General features: G+C 38.5%; 1 protein-coding gene across 10 annotated transcripts in view; it reads right to left on the bottom strand.

Annotated features, from left to right (window-relative positions):
* Window positions 1-19,979, bottom strand: part of ANO4 (anoctamin 4) — a 405,675-nt gene that overhangs the window by 282,860 nt on the left and 102,836 nt on the right. For 2 of the 10 annotated variants that reach the window (XM_077846034.1, XM_077846038.1), the window contains exon 2: window positions 63-118. The exons of the other annotated variants lie outside the window; for them this stretch is intronic. In XM_077846034.1, the coding sequence (XP_077702160.1) occupies window positions 63-90 (28 nt within the window). In that variant the 5' untranslated portion in view covers window positions 91-118. The remainder of the gene's footprint in view (window positions 1-62; window positions 119-19,979) is intronic. 10 annotated transcript variants of the gene reach the window in all.

Below are 19,979 nucleotides of genomic sequence, written 5' to 3'. Positions count from 1 at the left end.
ATGATCTCTTATCAAAATAGAAAGAATAAAAGAATGATTCTCTTTAGTGGGTAAGATGGTACCTGTGCAGGGAAGAAGAACCATGCCCATCTAGGTCAATCTTTAAACTGTCTCATTTCTGAAAAAAAATAAATAAATAAATAAAAAATAAACTGTCTCAGTCAACTGTTGTGTTTGCTATTATTTACTACCATTTCCAAATTCCTTCCTTTAATCACACACACCACACACACACACACACACACACACACACACACACAGTCCCCTCTCCAAGAATCAGTGACAGAATAGTGTTGAAACTGATGAAAACATGTTGAGAATTATCTTTATTAACAGTATTTAATCAAGTACCCTTAAATTATTAAATATTTAGTCTATAAACACAAACATTCTAAAAACTCAGCCTTACTGGTAACTCTCAGGTAGCTCAAGTTCCAACTGCCCTCAGATACTTCCAATTCATTTCCACCAACTCTATGTATTAAGAAAAGACCATGTGCTTAATGGTCAGAGCCACAGGTCCTAGATATTCAAGGTACCACTGGAGATTTATGAGATAATTGACAGGACAATTAAGATGATACCTATTTTTGGCAGTTTGCCAATATTATAAGATTATTGCAATTATTGTACCCAATAATCTAGCAAGTGTAACTCTAAAAATTTCCCTGCATATACAAACGTACATCCCAAATAACATGTACAAGGAATTTGGAGTAAGGAGTATTACTTGAGCATCAATAATAGATGCTCATAGATACAGCTTGAAATAGGAACCTAAATATCTATCAATAAGGTACTATAGTAAATGAATGGATTGGGATACATTCATAAAGTACATTACTTTGAAGTCGTAAGAGAGATAAAAGAGAAGGTCCTTATGTAGTCATTTACATCAGATGTTTACCAAAACATAACAGTCAGTAAAAAAAAAAAAAAAAAAATCTGAGTAAAACAAATGTTTAGCATATGGTACCATTTGTCTTTTATTTATTTTTTTTAAGATTTTATTTATTCATTCATGAGAACAGAGAGAGAGAGAGAGAGAGAGGCAGAGACATAGGCAAAGGGAGAAGCAGGCTCCATGCAGGGAGCCCGATGTGGGACTCGATCCTGGGACTCCAGGATCATGCTGTGGGCCAAAGGCAAGCGCTAAACCACTGAGCCACCCAGGGACCCCCACCATTTGTCTTTTAAAAGGTATAAAACTGCAGCCCTGATTGCCTTGAAGAAATTGGTAACTGGGGAACAAAGGCAGGAAGGAGACTTTTCTGTATATCTTCTTGTATCTCTAGAATTCTCAACAGGTTATACAGGTGTTACTGCTGTAAAAATAAAACACTTGAAAAATCCATACAGTACAATTTACCTGTATGTTCCTATTTCTCCAATATACACAATAACAGCCCAAGGTCTTTTTTTATTCTACTAAAATATGTGTCTATTGTAATAGGTAAATGTTCTCTGACTCAGAACAATGACAACCATCAAAATATCTAGCCAAAAATAAGGATTCTTTTATTTTCCTTATAAGTTCATTCATATCATTGATTTAACTATGATTAGTTGAATACTTTCCACTGGCCAACATCTGTGTTAGGGTTGCTAAGTAGAAAAGATAGAGGTCTTATTTTTTTTTAAGATTTATTTACTTGCTTATTTATTTAGGGGAAGAAAGAGAGAGAGAGAATACACACAAGCCTAGGAGGTAGATGGAGGAGGGAAGAGAAAGAGAGGGAGAGAGAGAATCTAAAGCAGACTCCCCACTGAGTACAGAGCCTGATGTGAAGCTCCATCTCATGACCCTGAGATCATGACCTGAATGGAAATCAAGAGTCAGAAGTCACCCAGGTGTCCCAACAGCGGTCTTATTTTCAGATGCTCAATATACAGTAAGAAAGACAGAAGTAAACAAGCAATTTACTCAGTTCACAGCTATTTATTTGGCATCCACTATGTGCAGGGCAAATTAACACAGTGCAAGAAGTTTGGAAGGGAAGGGAAGAGCAAAGGCCAAGGACAGCCCAGAAAAGGGATGCCAATTCAATCAAAAGAGGACAGAGAGGTCCAAGAGGTAAGTAGGGATTACCCAGGGCATGGAAGGGTAGGAACTCTTCACCGTGTCCAAGTGTCGACAAAACCTGTGGTACATTCTGCAACCTACCAGTGCCCAAATTGGCTTGGTTTGGGAGAAAGTGCGAGAGGGTCATGAGGAGAAATGAACTTGGGAGCAATGGACCAGCAGAAGTGAGATCACAAAGGACCAAGTTGGTGCATTGAGATGTTAGCCCAAAAGCAATCAAAGGGACACTAACATTTTCACGCATTTGGGATTCCCACAGTTTCCTTTATTTTTAATCCTGCAGTTTCCAAATGTGATTGTACATCATTATCACCAAAAGAGCTTGATTTTCAGGTTCCACTTCAGACATACTGAATAATTTTAGAGCATGAGGCCCTGAATTTTTTTGTTTTTAAGATGTTTGGTGATCTTGATGGGATATCAAGTACAAGAATCACTGGTATCTAAAATCTCTGACAAAAGTTCAAAATACTTTGTTGATGGCTGAGAAAGAGACACAGAGAGAGGTTCTGACTCCTCCCTCTCTATATAAATGTTGAGTAAGCAGAAAGCTGGCTTCAGTGGGATTTTCCCAACACTTAAGACAGAGAAAACGGAAAGCAGGAACAAGATAAATCAAGACCCGCTCCCCAAAGGGGAACATTTACAAGTCTCCTCTTACAAGGAGAAAAAAATCCATGAGATCTCAGTAGACAGAGACAAAAAATTTCTTCTTTGATTTTTTTTCAGTACAAAAGCAGATAGCACACTTTTAGCATTATTTTATCCCAGAAACATAGAGTTATCATATTGGGAATTCAGATGCACAGAGCATGCACAACCTCTATTGGCCTGAAAACTGCAAGGTCTTTTCACCATCTGAGGCAGAATGAGAAGCAGCAATTTGCTACCACGTATGCTTTACTGGGGACTTTAGCAAGAGCTTTACGTTCACAAATCTTTAATGCATTAAAGTAAACATTCTTCTCTATTTTGGGCTGCCTTCCTTTTTAAAATTCGTCTTGGCCACATTCTGAGGTATTTTGCAAGATAATTACACAGCAATTGTGAAATGAAAAACAAAAGGAATAAAAATTAAGGAAAGCTGAAGCACCCCCACAAAGATATATTTTTAAACATTTAATGGTCTTAAATCTAGATGAGTCACATACTGAATAAATGCCACCCACAGTCCCACCTGACCTGCATAGTGTTTTCTTCCAAAAAAGCTAAGTGTATGTTTATTTAATTTATTCAGTCATTTATTCCATGGGTATTTATTAGGCACCCACTCTGCATCAGGTACTGCGATAGATACAATGAAGCAATGATAGAAGAAATACAGAAAAGTCTCTTTCCTGCATTTACTTCTTATACTGGTGAAAACAGGCACCAGACAAAGCACAACAAGGACATGGGCTAAGTCCCATGAAATAAAGGCACAGGATGCTAAGGGAACATACAATGTGGGGACCTAATCCAGCCTGAGGGTCATGGGGAACTTCCCTTATAGACTTGACTAAAGATATGACCTGGAAAATAAGTAGGACTAGGACATAGAGAGGGATGGGAAGAGAAGGAGGGAGGAAGTATATGTGTGTGAATAGCTTAAGAGGCATGGCAGACAGGGAATGAGGGTATATTCCAGGTAGAGGGAAGAGCATGAGAAAATGAGCAGAAATGAGATAGAACATGCTCTGCTTGAGGAACTGAGAACATTCTTATGGCCAAGCATAGAAGGCAAAAGGAGAGTGTAAAGAGAGGAAGCTGGAAAGATAGGCAGGGGATAGATAAACATGATACTTAATTCACCCAGAACATTCTCGTGAATTAGTCAGAGACACATACTTTTGCCCCAGTTTACAATTAGCTCTAGAAAATAAAAGTTAAGTGTCTTGGACAAAGTCACCAAATTAAAGTCAGAAGTCTGCTGTAGTAGAACCTCTTATCTAATTGTTCTATCAGATGTTCAAATCAGGACATTGCTTTAGCTCCAAATTACATAAAGTTCATCATAACTTTTAAAAAGAGAATCAAAATGCATGCTATTCATACTTCCATTTGGACAAAGATCGAATTTGGAAGCTTCATAATTTTTATTTTCTATTAGAGGAATGTGTACTAAAGAATAACTTCTGATGTCTTAATAGATATTAGCATCAATAAAAAAAGACTTTCTTTTTATAACAAATTGTTGAGTGATCTTACAGTTTTTTCAAAATGTTCCCATGGGAGCAAACTGAATAAACTATATGTTGGTTTTCTCTGTATTATTTATTTTGATTTCATGTAAATCTATGACTAATCTAAATAATAATTTCAACTGAAAAGTCAAATTATTGGTGTACCCAAAACTAACAATAAGATGACAAGAGAAAAAGTATGACCCTTATTATTGTGATCCTCAAGTTTTTAGTGCTTAGACTATTAATTCGTTCAGGTTTTGGGACTGTATAGAGGTAACACTAAACAAAGATATCTAGGTACTTTACTAATTAATTTGCAATCTAATTTATGCCTCACAATAACTGTAAGGTCAATGTATGAATGAATCAGGTTATATATTAGAAAACACACACTGAGCAGTTAAATAATTTTTATAAGCTTAGGACTTGTGAGGGGCAGTGCTCCAGGATCCGAATCCGTATCTGTGTGACCCCAAAACCTGGTTTCTAAGTTACAACCCTGGATTCTTTCCTTCCACAAGTCTTTCACTCACTTGAAGCATCCATGTCTTCTATTCAGTAAAATATTTGAACCAGATGGCATCAGATTTCATTTCCAATTCTAAATATCTGGTAACTTATATTGAAATTGTAAAGTAAATGTTATATATGCTATCCAAAAAAACAACTCTATAATAAAATATTACTTTTTCCCCATCTCCCCCCTCCCTGACCTTCCCCCCACCCTCTTTATCTGGATGGCTGTCAGAGGGAACTATACAGTGTGCTTTTCAAAATTCTTTGGAAATTCATCATATAGACATGTGTCATGTAGACAATAAAAGAATTCTATAGAAGTATCTATCTTAAGCTATGCAAAAAGGAAGCAAATTTATTGGCTCATGTTTCTAAGATGTTCAGGGACAGGCTAATTTCAGTCACGGATGGATTCTCAAAAAACCACTGGCAAGAGACAAAGGAGAGACAGAGAGAGAGAGAGACGGCCTTAAGCTGAAAAGGGAGCAGAGACCTTGACTCCAAGCTATCTCTACTCTCTAAGCCCCAGAGTAGTTACCGTATGCTAGCCAGTCTTTTGCTCAGATGAACTTTTCTTTCAGGTGTCATCTCAAATGTCTAAGATTCCCTTAAACTCACATCCCCCTCTGGGTTTCACTCTCTCTGGCCCCTTTATAGATTCTTAAGAGAACTCAATGCACTCACCATCTCCATCTGCTTTCCTCTCCTTCTGTTCACTCCTTAATCCCTCCAATCTCCACCCCCCGCCCCCCAAATCCCACCAAAATCACTTTTGCTTAGGGCACGAGGACTTGCATCTTGCCAATATGATGCACCTTCTGTTCTTTCAGCTTCTTAATCTTCCAGTAGAACTTAACATGATAGACAGCTACCCTCCTCAAACTTCTCAGATTCAGCAATAAAATATTCTCCTGGCTTCCCCCCACCCCTTCCTCCCTGGCTGTTTCTTTTCAATCCTTCAGCTGTTGTGTAAGGACTTCAGATCCCTGAAGGCTGCCATATGGAGAGACATCGAGGAGAGAGAGTTGCCTGAGGAGCCCCCAGCCACTGGAGTCTTTCTAGCCAAACAATCTTTATGGGATGAAGAAGCTTTGAGAGGACCCTAGCCCCTGTTGCTGTTTGAAAGGACAACTAAGAACTATCTAGATGAGCCCACTCAACTCCCAGAATCATGAGGAGGGAAAAAAATTGTTAAAACTGAAACTTTTTTTAAACAATAGCAATCTTCTCTTCCTCTACCTACCAATTAAATTGGATTTCACCAAGGTTTCTCCAGGGCTCTTTTCTTCTTTCTCCTCCTTGCCAATCTCCCTCATTCCCATAGTATTAATACGATGAATATATGGACCCTCCCAAATTCAACTCTTGTTTTGATTGTTCTGCTGGCTGGCTATCTATACCTCCATGTGGATGCCTCATAGGCTTCTCAAGCATAACATACTCCAACCTCCCTCTTTATCCCCCTCTCTCCAAAAAGCCAGCTTCTCTTCTGCTCTTCTCAATAAAGGGCTAGCTCCACCCTTCACCCATTAGATAGGCCAGAAACATCCTTCTGTCTTATCCCACACAGCTAGTCTACTGGCAGGTCTTATTAACTCAGCTCCCAAAATAGATCTTGAACCATTTTTCCCAAGTCCACTTCCCCATCCAGTCCAAACTACCATCCTCCTTCCTATAGACACAACTCTTAACCAGTCTCCTCACACAGAGTCTAGTCTCTTTCTAATACATTATTGGCAAGAGACAGAGGAATTGCCCTGAAATGAAATTCAGAGCATGTTACTCTCCTGCTGGAAACTAATAATGGCTCCCCAATCCATATAGGAGAAAATATAAAACCCAGTTTTACTTCCAAATACTTCCCCCTAGAACTGCAACTCATCCTTCCTATTTCTTTCTTCAGTATTACACTTCTTTCCTCTTGGCACTACTCCTGTTCCACTTTACTGTTTTTCTTCATAGCCCTTAGCACCAGCTGGAATTATCATTCTGATTTACTTAACATCTAATTCCTGCCTCTAGAATGTAAGTCCTGTGAAGGCAGGCACCTTGTTTATCTTGTTCACCTCTGTAACCCTAATGCCCAGATTGGTGCCTGACATACAGTGGACACTGGGTAGATAATGAATGAATGAATGAATGAATGAATGAATGAATGAAGCATTAACATCTTTGATATGCTTTGTCTTAAGTGAAAGAAATAAAGTAGTAAGTTTATTAGCTTAAATTCTTTCTGAAGATAAGTGTCTAATAACCAATATTCTTTCCTTCTGACCAGTTTTTCAATATGAACGGCATTATATATTTCAGACTAAATATATATTTATATATATTTCATACCAAACTCCTACCACCACTCTCAGATTATTCCATGCTACTCTATCAGCATGGTTGAATTATTTACCCTAAAATGAGTCATTAAGCTATTTCTTTCTCCTTGTTTAAAATTCTAGTCAAGTTAAAAGTAATTTGTCTATCTTGGAGGGATGGCAATATATTCCTAACAGTAACAGAATGTTATCTCCCTATTTTCTAAGTTACAGGGTACTTTTTGATACGGTAAGGCCCTCCATTCTGTTGAACACCTTGATGAGGGTTTGGATATGATAAGTCTAGGGCCAGATATTAAGGAGAATTAAGCTGCTCTATGAAAAGAAATTAAAGTTCTTAGGAACAGAGGAGTGAAGGATATTTTCTTAATATAGGTGAGAAATATTTTTATAGCTACAATATCATAGTAATGGGAAACTTTATCAATCCAGATGCTTCTTTAGGGAATCTGCTAATTCTTAACTGGCTTTGACCATTTGTTTTCTCAGAAACATGATTTGATGATGGTGGTAGTGACCACTAAAATTATTAAGTAGGCTCCACTCATGACCCTGAGATCAAGAGTCAGGTCCCAGTTGACTGAGCCACTCAGGCACCTCAGTAACCACTAAAATTATTAAGTGATGACTATGTACCAAGCACTGTCCTAAGCAACTGGACTTCAGTCTTCCTTACAACTTGCCTAGAGTCACCCAGAGAGTAAGTGGCAAAGTTGGATTTGAAACTATAACTGTCCCTGCTCTTGATCACTATGCTAACAGAAGAGCAAGAGCTCCCTTACCACAATTCCAACAAAGAACCACTGGCTGGTGGTGCTGGTGAAACAGGAACTTTGGGAAAAAGAAATTGTATCATGTAGGAGTTTGTCCACAAAAGAAGAGAAAGACTAAGTAAAGACATGAACTTAGGATTTTAACAGAAATATTTATCAACCTTCGAAGTAAAGTAAGCATGATGTTATACTCAAGACATTCTAAATAGAAACCCACTTGCCTCAAAAGGAACCAGAGACTGTAGGACTGACATCTACCCATACACAGGTGCTTGTGTGTGCACATATGCACAAACAGCTCTGAAGAACAGGGAAAACAGTAGGCTTCTAGAGAAAATAACATAGGAGAGAACCTTCTGAGGGTGTCAGGTTATAAAACAAGCACACAGAACATGGAAGGGGAAACAAGTAACAAAGAATGAAACAGACGAGAAACACTGACCTGTAAGAATGTCAGTAAAGTCTAACTAAAGGAATGAGACAGAGCCTTTGAAAAATACCAAAGATGACAAAAAGGTTAGGCTATAAAAATGAAAACATTCAGAGCCAGAAAATGAGTAAGAATATTATGTCCTTGGCATTGGATCAGGGGGGAGAGGGAGGGACACCACAATATGAGCATTTATCAGAAACTATACAGTATATTTGGCCGAGCTACATGCCAGCGTTGGGTCCACCAATCTGGTTGACTCAGCTACAAGGAAGATTCTAGACAACCACAAGGAGGCGACACATCTTTCTTAAAACACAAAAATGTCATTGAAGATACACATTCAACTTCCATTATTGTCTGTTACAAGGAGCAAACAGAAAAAGGGAGACTAAATATTGTTTTTTTTAAAAAAAGTACTTGACTAAGAAAACGATAATGAGAAAACCCCTAAATTGTTTCAATAAAGTTCTACCTTCAATAGGCCAGATATTTTCCTGTGCAACATTGAAGACCCAAGCCTCACTCATGTTGAACAGAATCAGCTGGTCTGTTAGAAAGAAAGGAGAAGTTATAAGAGGCATGGGGGCTCTGTGAGAATTGCTTCAATACGTCTATGAGGCTTATATCAAACAATCATATGTTGACCTGGAAATCAAAAAGCTGTTAGAGCTATACTGTTATGTGACTCAACCACCAAAACTTTTGGGCCCTGACCTTTGAGCATAATAAAACAATTTTTATTCATAATATTTCTCCCCAACAATGGTTAAGACTATTAAGAGATAAAAAAAAGACTATTAAGAGATATAATATGGTTATGGGTTGAGAGTTTAGACTCTGGAGCCACGCTGCCTCTGTTGGGAGTCCCAGATCTATTGCTTAGTAGCTGTGTGACCGTTGGCAAATGATGTTAAATCTTTGTGCCCTGGTCTCATCTATAAAACTGGAATGATGACAATATTGCTTATCTCACAGGGTTGCTATAAGGATTAAATATAAAATTCTTAGAACACATCTGGTACAGAGTAAGTGGTCAATAAACACTAGCTACCACTATCATTAGCATCATTGTCTTTATTACTGTTATTATCTTTTACTATTAAAAGAATAGCTGGCAGATCTGTTCCAAACACACGGCAAAGCCTGGATCCTTTGACATCCTCTCCTCAACCCACCCTTAAATAGTACTTTCCTCTGACCTCCTGTTATCATCAGCCCTTTTTACTTTCCATGTAAATTCCTTCTCTAGGATATCAACCCAGCTTCTCTCATGAGTTCCACACCTATGGTCTTTCAATGGTCTTCTGACATCCTCCCTCATTTAAACAAACCTTCCACGAGAACTTTACATATAACATCTCCCTCCTGGGTCTCCATTACCAATGGGATAAATTCAGATTTTTGAGCCAGCCTTCTTGTGTCCATCTCACTTGGCACTATTACAGTGTTTTCCTTTATCAGTGATCTAGACCCTGGCTCATGCTGTTCCCTTCACCTGGAATCTCTTTCTCCATTATTTCATAAACTTTCTCAAGAAGCATTTCCTGTGCCCTGCTAGAATACCTTTCTCCTTCCAGTAGAATCTCGCATTGTATTCCAAATATTCTAGTATCATAGCCCTCATCCCATGATATGTTAGTTAACGGCTTCTCTCCTTCTTGTTAAAAGTTTAAGGAAAAGACTTCATATTTAAATTCATCTTTGCTTACTTCACTCAGCATAATACCCTCCAATTCCATCCACATCGAAGCAAATGGTGGGCATTCGTCCTTTCTAATGGCTGAGTAATATTCGATTGTATGTGTGTATATGTGTGTATATATATATATATACCACATTATGCTGAGTGAAGTAAGTCAATTGGAGAAGGACAATCATCATATGGTTTCATTCATATGGGAATATAAGAAATAGTGAAAGGGATTATAGGGGCAAGCAGGAAAATGAGTGGGAAAAATTAGAGAGGGAGATAAAACATGAGAGACTCCTAACTCTGGGAAATGAACAAGGGGTAGTGGAAGGGGAAGTGGGCAGGGGGGATGGGGTGACTGGGTGATGGGCACTGAGGGGGGCACTTGTTGGGATGAGCACTGGGTGTTTTACTATATGTTGGCAAATCAAACTCCAATAAAAAATATTTTTAAAAATAATAAGAAATAAATTCATTTTTGCACCTGTAATGCCTAATACAATACCTGACACAAAATGTCTTTCAACTTGGGCTTCTGAGCCCAAGCAAGACTTTAATAGGTGTTTTAAACACTTAACACAAATTTACATTTCCATCTTTGGGGATTCCAAAAACTTACTGACAGATGGAATATAAATGGAAGTAAGTGAGAGGTATTTTGCAAAGATTATCGACTCCAATAAATATTGGTTTAGCAGACAGAATATTATAAGAAATGCTTTATATTTTTCTGGCATTGTCACATTTTTCACCTGATGAAGGGGCCCTCAGGCAGTGGTCCTGCTGTCACTAATTGAATTGTGTTTTCTCCATTTCAGCTTGGATTGTTTTGTTGATTCATGTAGCACCTTGCTTAATTAAAAAATACAAGCGTTGGGTTACATAAGAGCACCAAACTTCCACTTCACAATTCAAGAGGCCTGGTGGAAAGACCCTCTCAACATTAAGTAATACTAAATAGCTGAATATACTAGCAGCACTAGTTGCAATAGACAAATTCAAATTATCAGCTCCCTTATAGCTCCCTGCAGCCATTCGGGATGTGTTTCATTTTACATTTGGATGTTCTTTGGGTACACTGCAGAAAAAAATTACAATAACAAGCGTAAAAATTTCCACGTGGAGATAAAACAGTACAAATAAAGCAATAAATCAAGTCCCTATACTGCAGTAAGACAGTCAACTCCACTGGCATCACAAATCATGCAATTAATGCAGACATTATATGTATCTTTCCAAAATCTTTTTAGCAGTTTTTGTTTTCAGTATTTTGTAACATCAAAGCAATGATGCCAGGGACAGGAAAAATACTGAGTAGAGAATAAATTTCAGAGATTCAAATCCCAGTTCTTCCATCCTTTGTGACTTTTCCTTATTCCCTGTAATCTCTGTAAGCTTCACCTACATGTGATTAAGGAAAATAAGCTCCTCCTTACCTATTGTGCCCGAAATACTCATTGTTTAGTCACTCAAAATGAATTTTAAAATATATACATAAAAGATATATGCCAGTAGGGCACCAGGTGGTTTAGTGGGTTAAGCGTCTGACTCTTGATTTTGGCTCAGGTCATGATCTCACAGTGGAAGGATCCAGTGGGGTGTGGGGCTCTGTGCTGGATGCAGTCTGTTTCAGATTCTTTCTCCCTTTCCCTCCCCCTCTGCTCTTCCCCACACATGTTCTTTCTAAAATAAATATATATAAATCTTAAAAAAAAAAAAAAAGATACATGCCAGAAACTCTACAAGCAGTTAAGGAAATAAAATGAGTAAGATAAGTCTTTCCATTAAAGAGCTCACAGGCAGTTAGAAACCTAGCCAGGCCTGCTCTGCTGCCTGGGTGCAGCGAACCCCACCTGCATGCCTAATGTGGATACTCACTGTTGGGCTGGCTGAGAGACAGGGGCACCCAAAATAGCAGACATCTCAAATTGGGTCAAAATGGCTGATCTTCCCGCCAAAGCAGCCATAACTACCACATCATCCCCAGTAAATCGAAGCCTAGACGGAAACCGAAACTTTCCATCCAGGACTTTCCAGCCAGGGACCACCCCCATCGGCTGTACTATCCCCACCCCAGCCAGTCACCTAGGGACACGGTGTTCCCTTGCCTAATTTGGCAAGAGACCCACCCGGATCCGACCCGGAACCGGAACCAGAACCAATAAGGCTTAAAAACCCCCACACTCCCCAACCCCAGCGTGACTTCCTTGACTCGGGCCACCTCTCGAAGTCATGGAACCTCGCCCGGGAGTGCTCCCCATTAAAGCACTCTCGAACCTACTGCCTGGCTCTGCCGTTTTTTTTGTTTTTTTTTTTTTTTTTAATTTCTCCGCCGTTCATTTTGGAAATAACCTAACACTCACTATAATGTACTGAAGTAGGTCTTTACACTCTGTACCTCCTATGAGACCATAAGGCCCATGGAAACAGAGGCCACATGTTGTTCATGCATTGCCTTCATGCTGGTCTACTTCTCACCTACGTCTCTGATCTCATCTCCTCCTCCTTCACTCCACTCCAACCATACCAGCCTCCCTGGTGTTCCTCAACATGCCAAGGGAACACATGCCTCAGGGCCTTTACATTTGTTGTTTCCTTTGACTTGATCTTTCTTCCTCTGCATATCTGCATTGCTTGCTCCCTGTGCAAATCAGTTTTTATTCAAATGTCCCCTTCTTAGAGACCTTCCTTGACACTTTTTGAAACTGCACATTCTGTCCCAAAACATTTTCTACCACCTTGCCATGTTTTAATTTTTCCTCCACCACCACCATTACTAACCCAATCCAAATTTTACTATTTGCTCGTCAGCAAGATACCCAAAGAAAGGAATGTTTATGTATACACTACTGAATACAGCATACACAACACTTACTTAGGTACTGGTGCACACAAAAGGAATTAGTAAATATGCAATGAATAAATTATAGGAACCCCAACAAAATAGTATGATACAATCTGCACTCTCAAAGAAATGAAAATTTCTGGAGGTTGAGGGGCAAAACTGGTAGGGAACATCTTGTTTGGTCACTAACCATCTATTTCTCCTTAACAACATCATTTTAAGTGGGTTAGCTATCTCCTACTACAGATAGTCTTTGGGGATGGTTAATCCAGGCACCTGGTCTTCTTCTAGGGCAATCAAAAAGGCAAATACTTTCATTGCCCTGGTGTAGCTGGGCTGAGCTCATTACATGGTCTCTTCCTATTCACATCCGAGAAACTGCCATAACAGTGGAAGAAGTGGTTGGAGTTCATTCATCTCAGCTGTGGCTCACTGATCAGACTGTTCCAGCTACAAGACTATTCACCAGATTCTTCATTCCTCATCCATGTGATACTGTCTTGTTCCTCTCCTCCCATCCATTTCCAGCCCTGGTTCTCCAGGCTCTGGTGAATTCTGTGGGCTACCCACAGCCTTCCCCCAAATTTTCTTTTCTCACTCAAGTTAGCCCAATCCATTTTTAAAGCTTCTAACCCAAGAGCCCCAACTAATATGACATGAAAAAGACAATCATTCACAGTGGTATTCATTTAGTGACAAATAATGTTCCCTATTTGGCTCAGAAAAGGATGTAAGTCCCACAGGTCTCACATAGGAGATGTAACCAGACCTAGTCCTGAAGAATAGACAGGATCTGGATGATCAAGAAGGGTGAGGCTCTGAGGCAAGGGAGACAAAACCGAGATTTTAACAATTCCTATGAGCCAGGCACTCTGCTGCACACCTGACCCACGAACCCACAACTAGCAAGAAAGTGGTAGAGCTTGGACTGGCGGTAATATCAAAGTGTTGTTTCAAGGGGATGTCAGATTAAGTGAGTAACAGAAAAGCTGCTTAATTCAAGATGAGCTGAAAGATTTGAGGTGAAGTATGAGACAGTAAATGATAGAACATTTCAGTTTAGATCTTCAGGCTATGACTACTCATCTCTGAATAGGACTCAGGAATGAAAGTGAGGCTTTGGTAAGAAACACAAATTTGAATATGGAATAGTGAATGAGTTATCTAAAATAGTAAACTAATGTATTTATGCTTATTACTAACAGTATGTTCCCTTTGTTTATTATTCTTTTTGTACAATGTTTTCCTTGATCTGCAACAAACCCCAATGACTATCATCAGGTACTGGAATAAAGGTGTTAAATGTTAGTTTTTCATTTCCCAATCACTTAAAAATAGAGACTTGGCACTATAAGTCACCTATTCCTTTTTTCATTACACTGTCCAGTTCCTCAATACTTTTTCTTGAAACCATGCATACCCTACCCCATACCCTTCATATGGCCTTAGTTCTGGTTTCACAAATAAATGGAGAAAATAAACCACAGAGTGTTTTGAAAAAAAATTTTTTTTTACCTAGTTAGAAGTGTCAGTCCCAGGCAATCAGTCTGCTAAAAAGTCTAAAAATCAGTTGCTTAACACAAGTTTAAATATTTATTGAGCTTAAGTGTTTGAAACATTAGCAGGAAATGAACAATATATTAAAGATGAGATAGAGCTGAGAAAGAAGGCAATGATTGAAATCTTGTTTTCTTTACTTTCTCTTTAAGATGGTATCTTTAAGACCATGTAGCCTAAAATGGTACAGTAAATTCATTTCTATTGTGATAAGATAAAAACTAACTCAGCACATCTTGAGAGGCAAGTGGTTTTGACTTAGGCCAGTGACTACCTGAAATCATTGATCAATAGGTCTGAAAACATACACACACACAAGCAAAAAACAAAGACAGGAAAAAGAACTATTAGCTGAATATTCCTGACTACAGCAAATGTTCCAATATCAGCAACATAAAATAATGCTTCCCTAAGTGGACACTTTACACATGTTTCTGAGAAATCAGAATGACTCCTGAGGTGATGAGGGGACACTGGCAAATGTCATCAGTTCTACATGGGTTAGAAGACCAGGTTATTCAAAGAGACATTCTTTTCTCACTGCTAATTCTCCCTAATAGGTATTTCAAAGAAACCCTAGTCTTTCTTCTTTGCCGATTGGCCCCAACACCTGCCCTTACTCACCCTTTAGCAAGATCATAGTTTTGGTCATAGATTTCTTATAGAAAAGATTTCTTATAGAAAAAAAATGGGTTTGGACCTCAGGGGGCCTGTCAGGCATCCTGAAATATAAGGGTACATAGTTCTCCTGCAAAGGTAATCCGTGTTCTTCCATGACAGGATGCATCTTTCAGAGTGATCTTGAAAATTCACACAGAGGATCATGGAAAGGTGAGCCTCCCTTTCTTAATCAGCCTCCATTCAGAGGCTGTACCGCATAATGGCTAAGCACTAGGATAGCAGGAACTGATAGGTCTCTGGTCAAATCTTGACTCTGACACCAGAGCTGAGTATAGGATTGGTATCCTATAAATCATATCATTTGTATGGTAATAAAGATGGTGACTGCCATATTTTAACTTCCCAATAAGTATTAACAACCAATATTTTCAATCGGAAAAGGACAAACATTATATGGTCTCATTCATTTGGGGAATATAAAAATTAGTGAAAGAGAATAAAGGGTAAGGAGAGAAAATGAGTGAAAATATCAGTGAGGGTGACAAAACATGAGAGACACCTAACTCTGGGAAATGAACAAGGCGTAGTGGAAGGGGAGATGGGTGGAAGGTTGGGGTGACTGGGTGATGGGCATGGAGGGGGGCACTTGGTGGGATGAGCACTGGGTGTTATGCTATATGTTGCCAAATTAAAAATTAAAAAATTAAAAAAAAATATTTTCATTAAAATTCAGGTACACAGGTTTTAGAAATGAAGACTCATTTTATAAATCATTTAGTTCCATCCATCACTCCACTAATAAGCTGTAGCCCAGAGAAGTAAGGCAACTTGCTCAAGGGGTCACAGCTAAGTGGCTTTAGTGGCAGAGAGCCACACAAAACCATGTTTGCCTACATCTAGACCACTGGGCATTCTACTAGAGTACAACTTAAGCCAGGATCACAGATTTATAGTTCACTAACTACATTTTATTTAAGTTTATTAAACATACCCTATGGTCAAACTTGCACAGAGCCTTTTCCAATGCCAGTTCTTTGTAACTATACTCAGGAGCCCAGTGTTCTCAGATTGTTTTCTTCCTTCTCAGTCCCATCAAAACCAGCTCATCACTTTTCCATGAGCAGAAACAGTTAATTCTGGTACATATCACATAGTAGGCACACAAATATTCATTGAATAACTCAAAATTGAGTGACTTTATTTATGAAGCTACCTGTTCAAAAAACAAAAATTCAAAAGGAACCAATCTAATTTTAGCAAATCTCCATCAGAAAGCTGATAGAGGGATCCCTGGGTGGCTCATTGGTTTGACACCTGCTTTTGGCCCAGGGCGTGATCCTGGAGTCTGGGGATTGAGTCCCACATTGGGCCCCCTGCATGGAGCCTGCTTCTCCCTCTGCCTGTGTCTCTGCCTCTCTCTGTGTCTCTCATGAATAACTAAATAAAAATATTGAAAAAAAAAAAACAAAGCTGATAGAGAAAACATTTTCTTTTTTGGAGGTTCTCTCCAGGTACTTCCAAAATGTATAATTCACAAGTCATCAATATACTAAGAAGGCCTTATGCAAGGTACTTGGCATCAGGAAAATGGCTATATATCAACTATCAGATGTTTGTAACAATGTCAAAGAAAAGTCACCCAGTACAGTGTGGCAAGGTTTTAAATGTCACAGTGTTTCCTACCAAAGTACTTTTATCAATAGCCACAGGATCTTTATACAGTTTTAAACATCAGTTTAAAATGGCATATTTAGCCAAGTTACAATGCAATAAAAAACCCAACTTGTAAACACATTAAAATTTTAAAATGTACTGTACGCATGTTAAGCTCTTTGTGAGAGGGAAATATAGTTTTATGCCACTCACTAAGGTATAGGTCTAGTCTACTTTCCACAAGAATCAGGTTTCTTATAACACTTAATAAAAGCCTGCTATCACTGAAACAGCAAAAAAAAAAAAACAAAAAACAATTTTAAAAATCTTTTTAAAAAATAGCCAGACTTTTATGCACAAAGTAGATGTATAAACTGCCATTGAATACAAGTCAGATTAACCATGTCTTAAGATAAATATGCTGGAGTAGTGAAATAAAATGTGAGAAACGTTAGCTCAGCAGCCAGGTCACAACTGATGGCAGGCAAAGAACACTGTATGAAACCCCTGTTCACGCAAGGCAGGTGACAAAAGAGCCCTGGAAGAGAGGCTGGAGAGCCCACAGGATGTTCATTATTGCCCAAGAAGCAGCCCCCTAGGTGTCATTTGCTGTAAAAGCTGAGAGCAGATGGTCCCAGATGACAGAACCCACTATGGTGTCATCCCACATAAGGGAAAACTCACATTAAGATTAGTTAGGAGAATCTGTCTGGGTCCTACTCAAAGAATACATTGAAACACTCACATAGAAAACTGTAACATAAAAAAAAAAAAAGAAAACTGTAACAGACTCCTAAATACTGTCTAATTTCCAAATCATTCTAAAAACATCATTCATTTTCTTAAGCAAATGTAAAACCATCCACTAATTAATCTCCTGGTTTTCCATCTCAGACTTACCACTGTCATTTGAAGAATAAAGTAGAAAAAGATGGTTTCCCCACTCATCTGGGGCTTCTTACATAGTCTCGACTTCAGCAACTCTATATTGCTTCAGAAACATGATTGACAAGCGGAAGAAGCAGCCAGCAGTCCAGCAATAAAAACCATCCTACATTTGGAGAGCATTTTACAATTTATAAAAGCCCTCATGTCTATATTTTCACATAAGCCCCAATGCAAGGATATGCAATAAGCAAAATTACTATTTTTCTTTATAGACAGGAATTCTATTTCAAACAAATTAATGGACTTGCCCAAAGTCACACAATTATTGAGAAGAATCAATACATACTGTCATCGCTCTCTAACAGAGTACAGCAACCTAGACAAATTGTGGACACATTACCTGTGAAACCTACAAAAAATATGGAGTGACAGATAATTTTGCGTAGACAACACATCATGGAAAGCTATGGTACCCATTTCACAGAGGACTAGGTCTTGGCATTCATTAAGCCAAAGAAAGAACTTCATACAAAGTTTTTTGTGCAGCTCACTATCCTTAAAATTCATTCCTCCTGTGGTGTTTCTATCAAGCATACCTCAATATGCATGACTTTAATATTGAGTGAATTACTCATACTGATTTCTTCGCTGAATTCCACCCAGGAGAAATAAAAATATCTTCATGAAGCAAAATACTGGTTTTTACTTACATTCCAAAAATTCTAATGACAGAATTCCTACTAGTGATTTCTACACATATTGCACTATGTTAAGGGAGAACAAAGTCAATTTCTAACTTTTCCACTAGCACCGGGATAATCTAATAACTAAATTAAAAATCTCGAGATTAAAGTGGAAAGGGAAAGGGACCACCTTCTGCAGAGCAACTACTGCATGCCATACTTCGTGCTGCTGACCATTATACACAGACATGTGCATTTGTGTGTTTTATATGCATATATAAAGAACTTCACAAGTACTACAATGATATGGATATAGACACATAAATCTCTAGAAATGCTCACAATTACTTTATGGGGTAGGGATTATTAAATTTATTGGACTGATGAGGAAATTGAGGATCAAGAGAGACCTAGTAAGTAACTTGCCTGGAGTAACTCACCTAATAAGCAGCAGTTAGTTACTTCTTGTTATTGCTGTTATTTTTTAAGTAGGCTCCATGCTCAGTGTGGAGTCCAATGTGGGGCTTGAACTCACAACCCTGAGATTACAATCTGAGTTATAATCAAAAGTCAGATGCCTAATGGACTGAGCCATCCAGGTGCACCCAACAACAACAAAGTCAGTTTTAAGCCAAGGTCTGTTAACACCAAAGAACTTGATTTTAACCCTACATTATAACAATATATATTGATTCAGTTTTTCCATATAGTAATGTATTGAAAGACATCAAGATATGTCTCTCACACATGGATTTCTACCGGCAGAGGACTCTAAAAAGGGCACTTTGTCTTAATTAAAGAAGAACAAAGTTTAACTTAAGGATCTAGTAAGCTGGGGTGCCTGGGTGGCTCAGCAGATGAGCATCTTCTTTCAGCTCAGGGCATGATCCCAGGGTCCTGGGATCAAGTCCCACATTGGGTTCCCCACAGGGAACCTCCTTTTCCCTCTGCCTATGTCTCTACCCCTCTCTGTCTTTCATGAAAAAATATATAAAATCCCCCCCAAAAAAGAAAAGGATCTAGTAAGCTATATTAGGTTAAGAGAGAAGAAAAATACTTGTGTATGTATTTCTACCTTCACTTTTTGCCCCTGTTCTTATCTGATTCCCGCTTAACTCTTGGCCACAGGATACTGGCCTTCCTGTTATCTTTAAATAATAGTGAAAGGGAATATAAGGGAAGGGAGAAGAAATGTGTGGGAAATATCAGAAAGGGAGACAGAACATAAAGACTCCTAACTCTGGGAAACGAACTAGGGGTAGTGGAAGGGGAGGAGGGTGGGGGGTGGGGGTGAATGGGTGACGGGCACTGAGGGGGGCACTTGACGGGATGAGCACTGGGTGTTATTCTGTATGTTGGCAAATTGAACACCAATAAAAAATAAATTTAATATAAAAATAAATAAATAAATAAATGAATAAATAAATAAATAAAATCGTGTATAAAAAATCACTAATAAGGTGGTGCTGTGTAGCCTGTTATTTTCCTAAACTAAAATAGCACAAAACCAAAAACTTAAAAAAAAAAAACAGGGACTCATAAATACTACTAATTTTGAGGATTTTTTTTTTCTTTTTTGCCTTCTACACACACAGGTGAAATCACTTAAAAGACTTGTACACTTTTTAGGAAACTGAGGGATTACTAAAGGTGGAAAAGCAGTAGCAGAGCTGCAGTGCCATAACCCTCCTTGCATGAGCCACTGCCACTTGGCAAATGGGAATGAGATTATCAATAATTAA

Source organism: Canis aureus, chromosome 13, assembly GCF_053574225.1.
Source record: "Canis aureus isolate CA01 chromosome 13, VMU_Caureus_v.1.0, whole genome shotgun sequence".
Lineage (NCBI taxonomy): Eukaryota > Metazoa > Chordata > Mammalia > Carnivora > Canidae > Canis > Canis aureus.
This window is presented reverse-complemented; position numbering and strand designations above follow the sequence as displayed.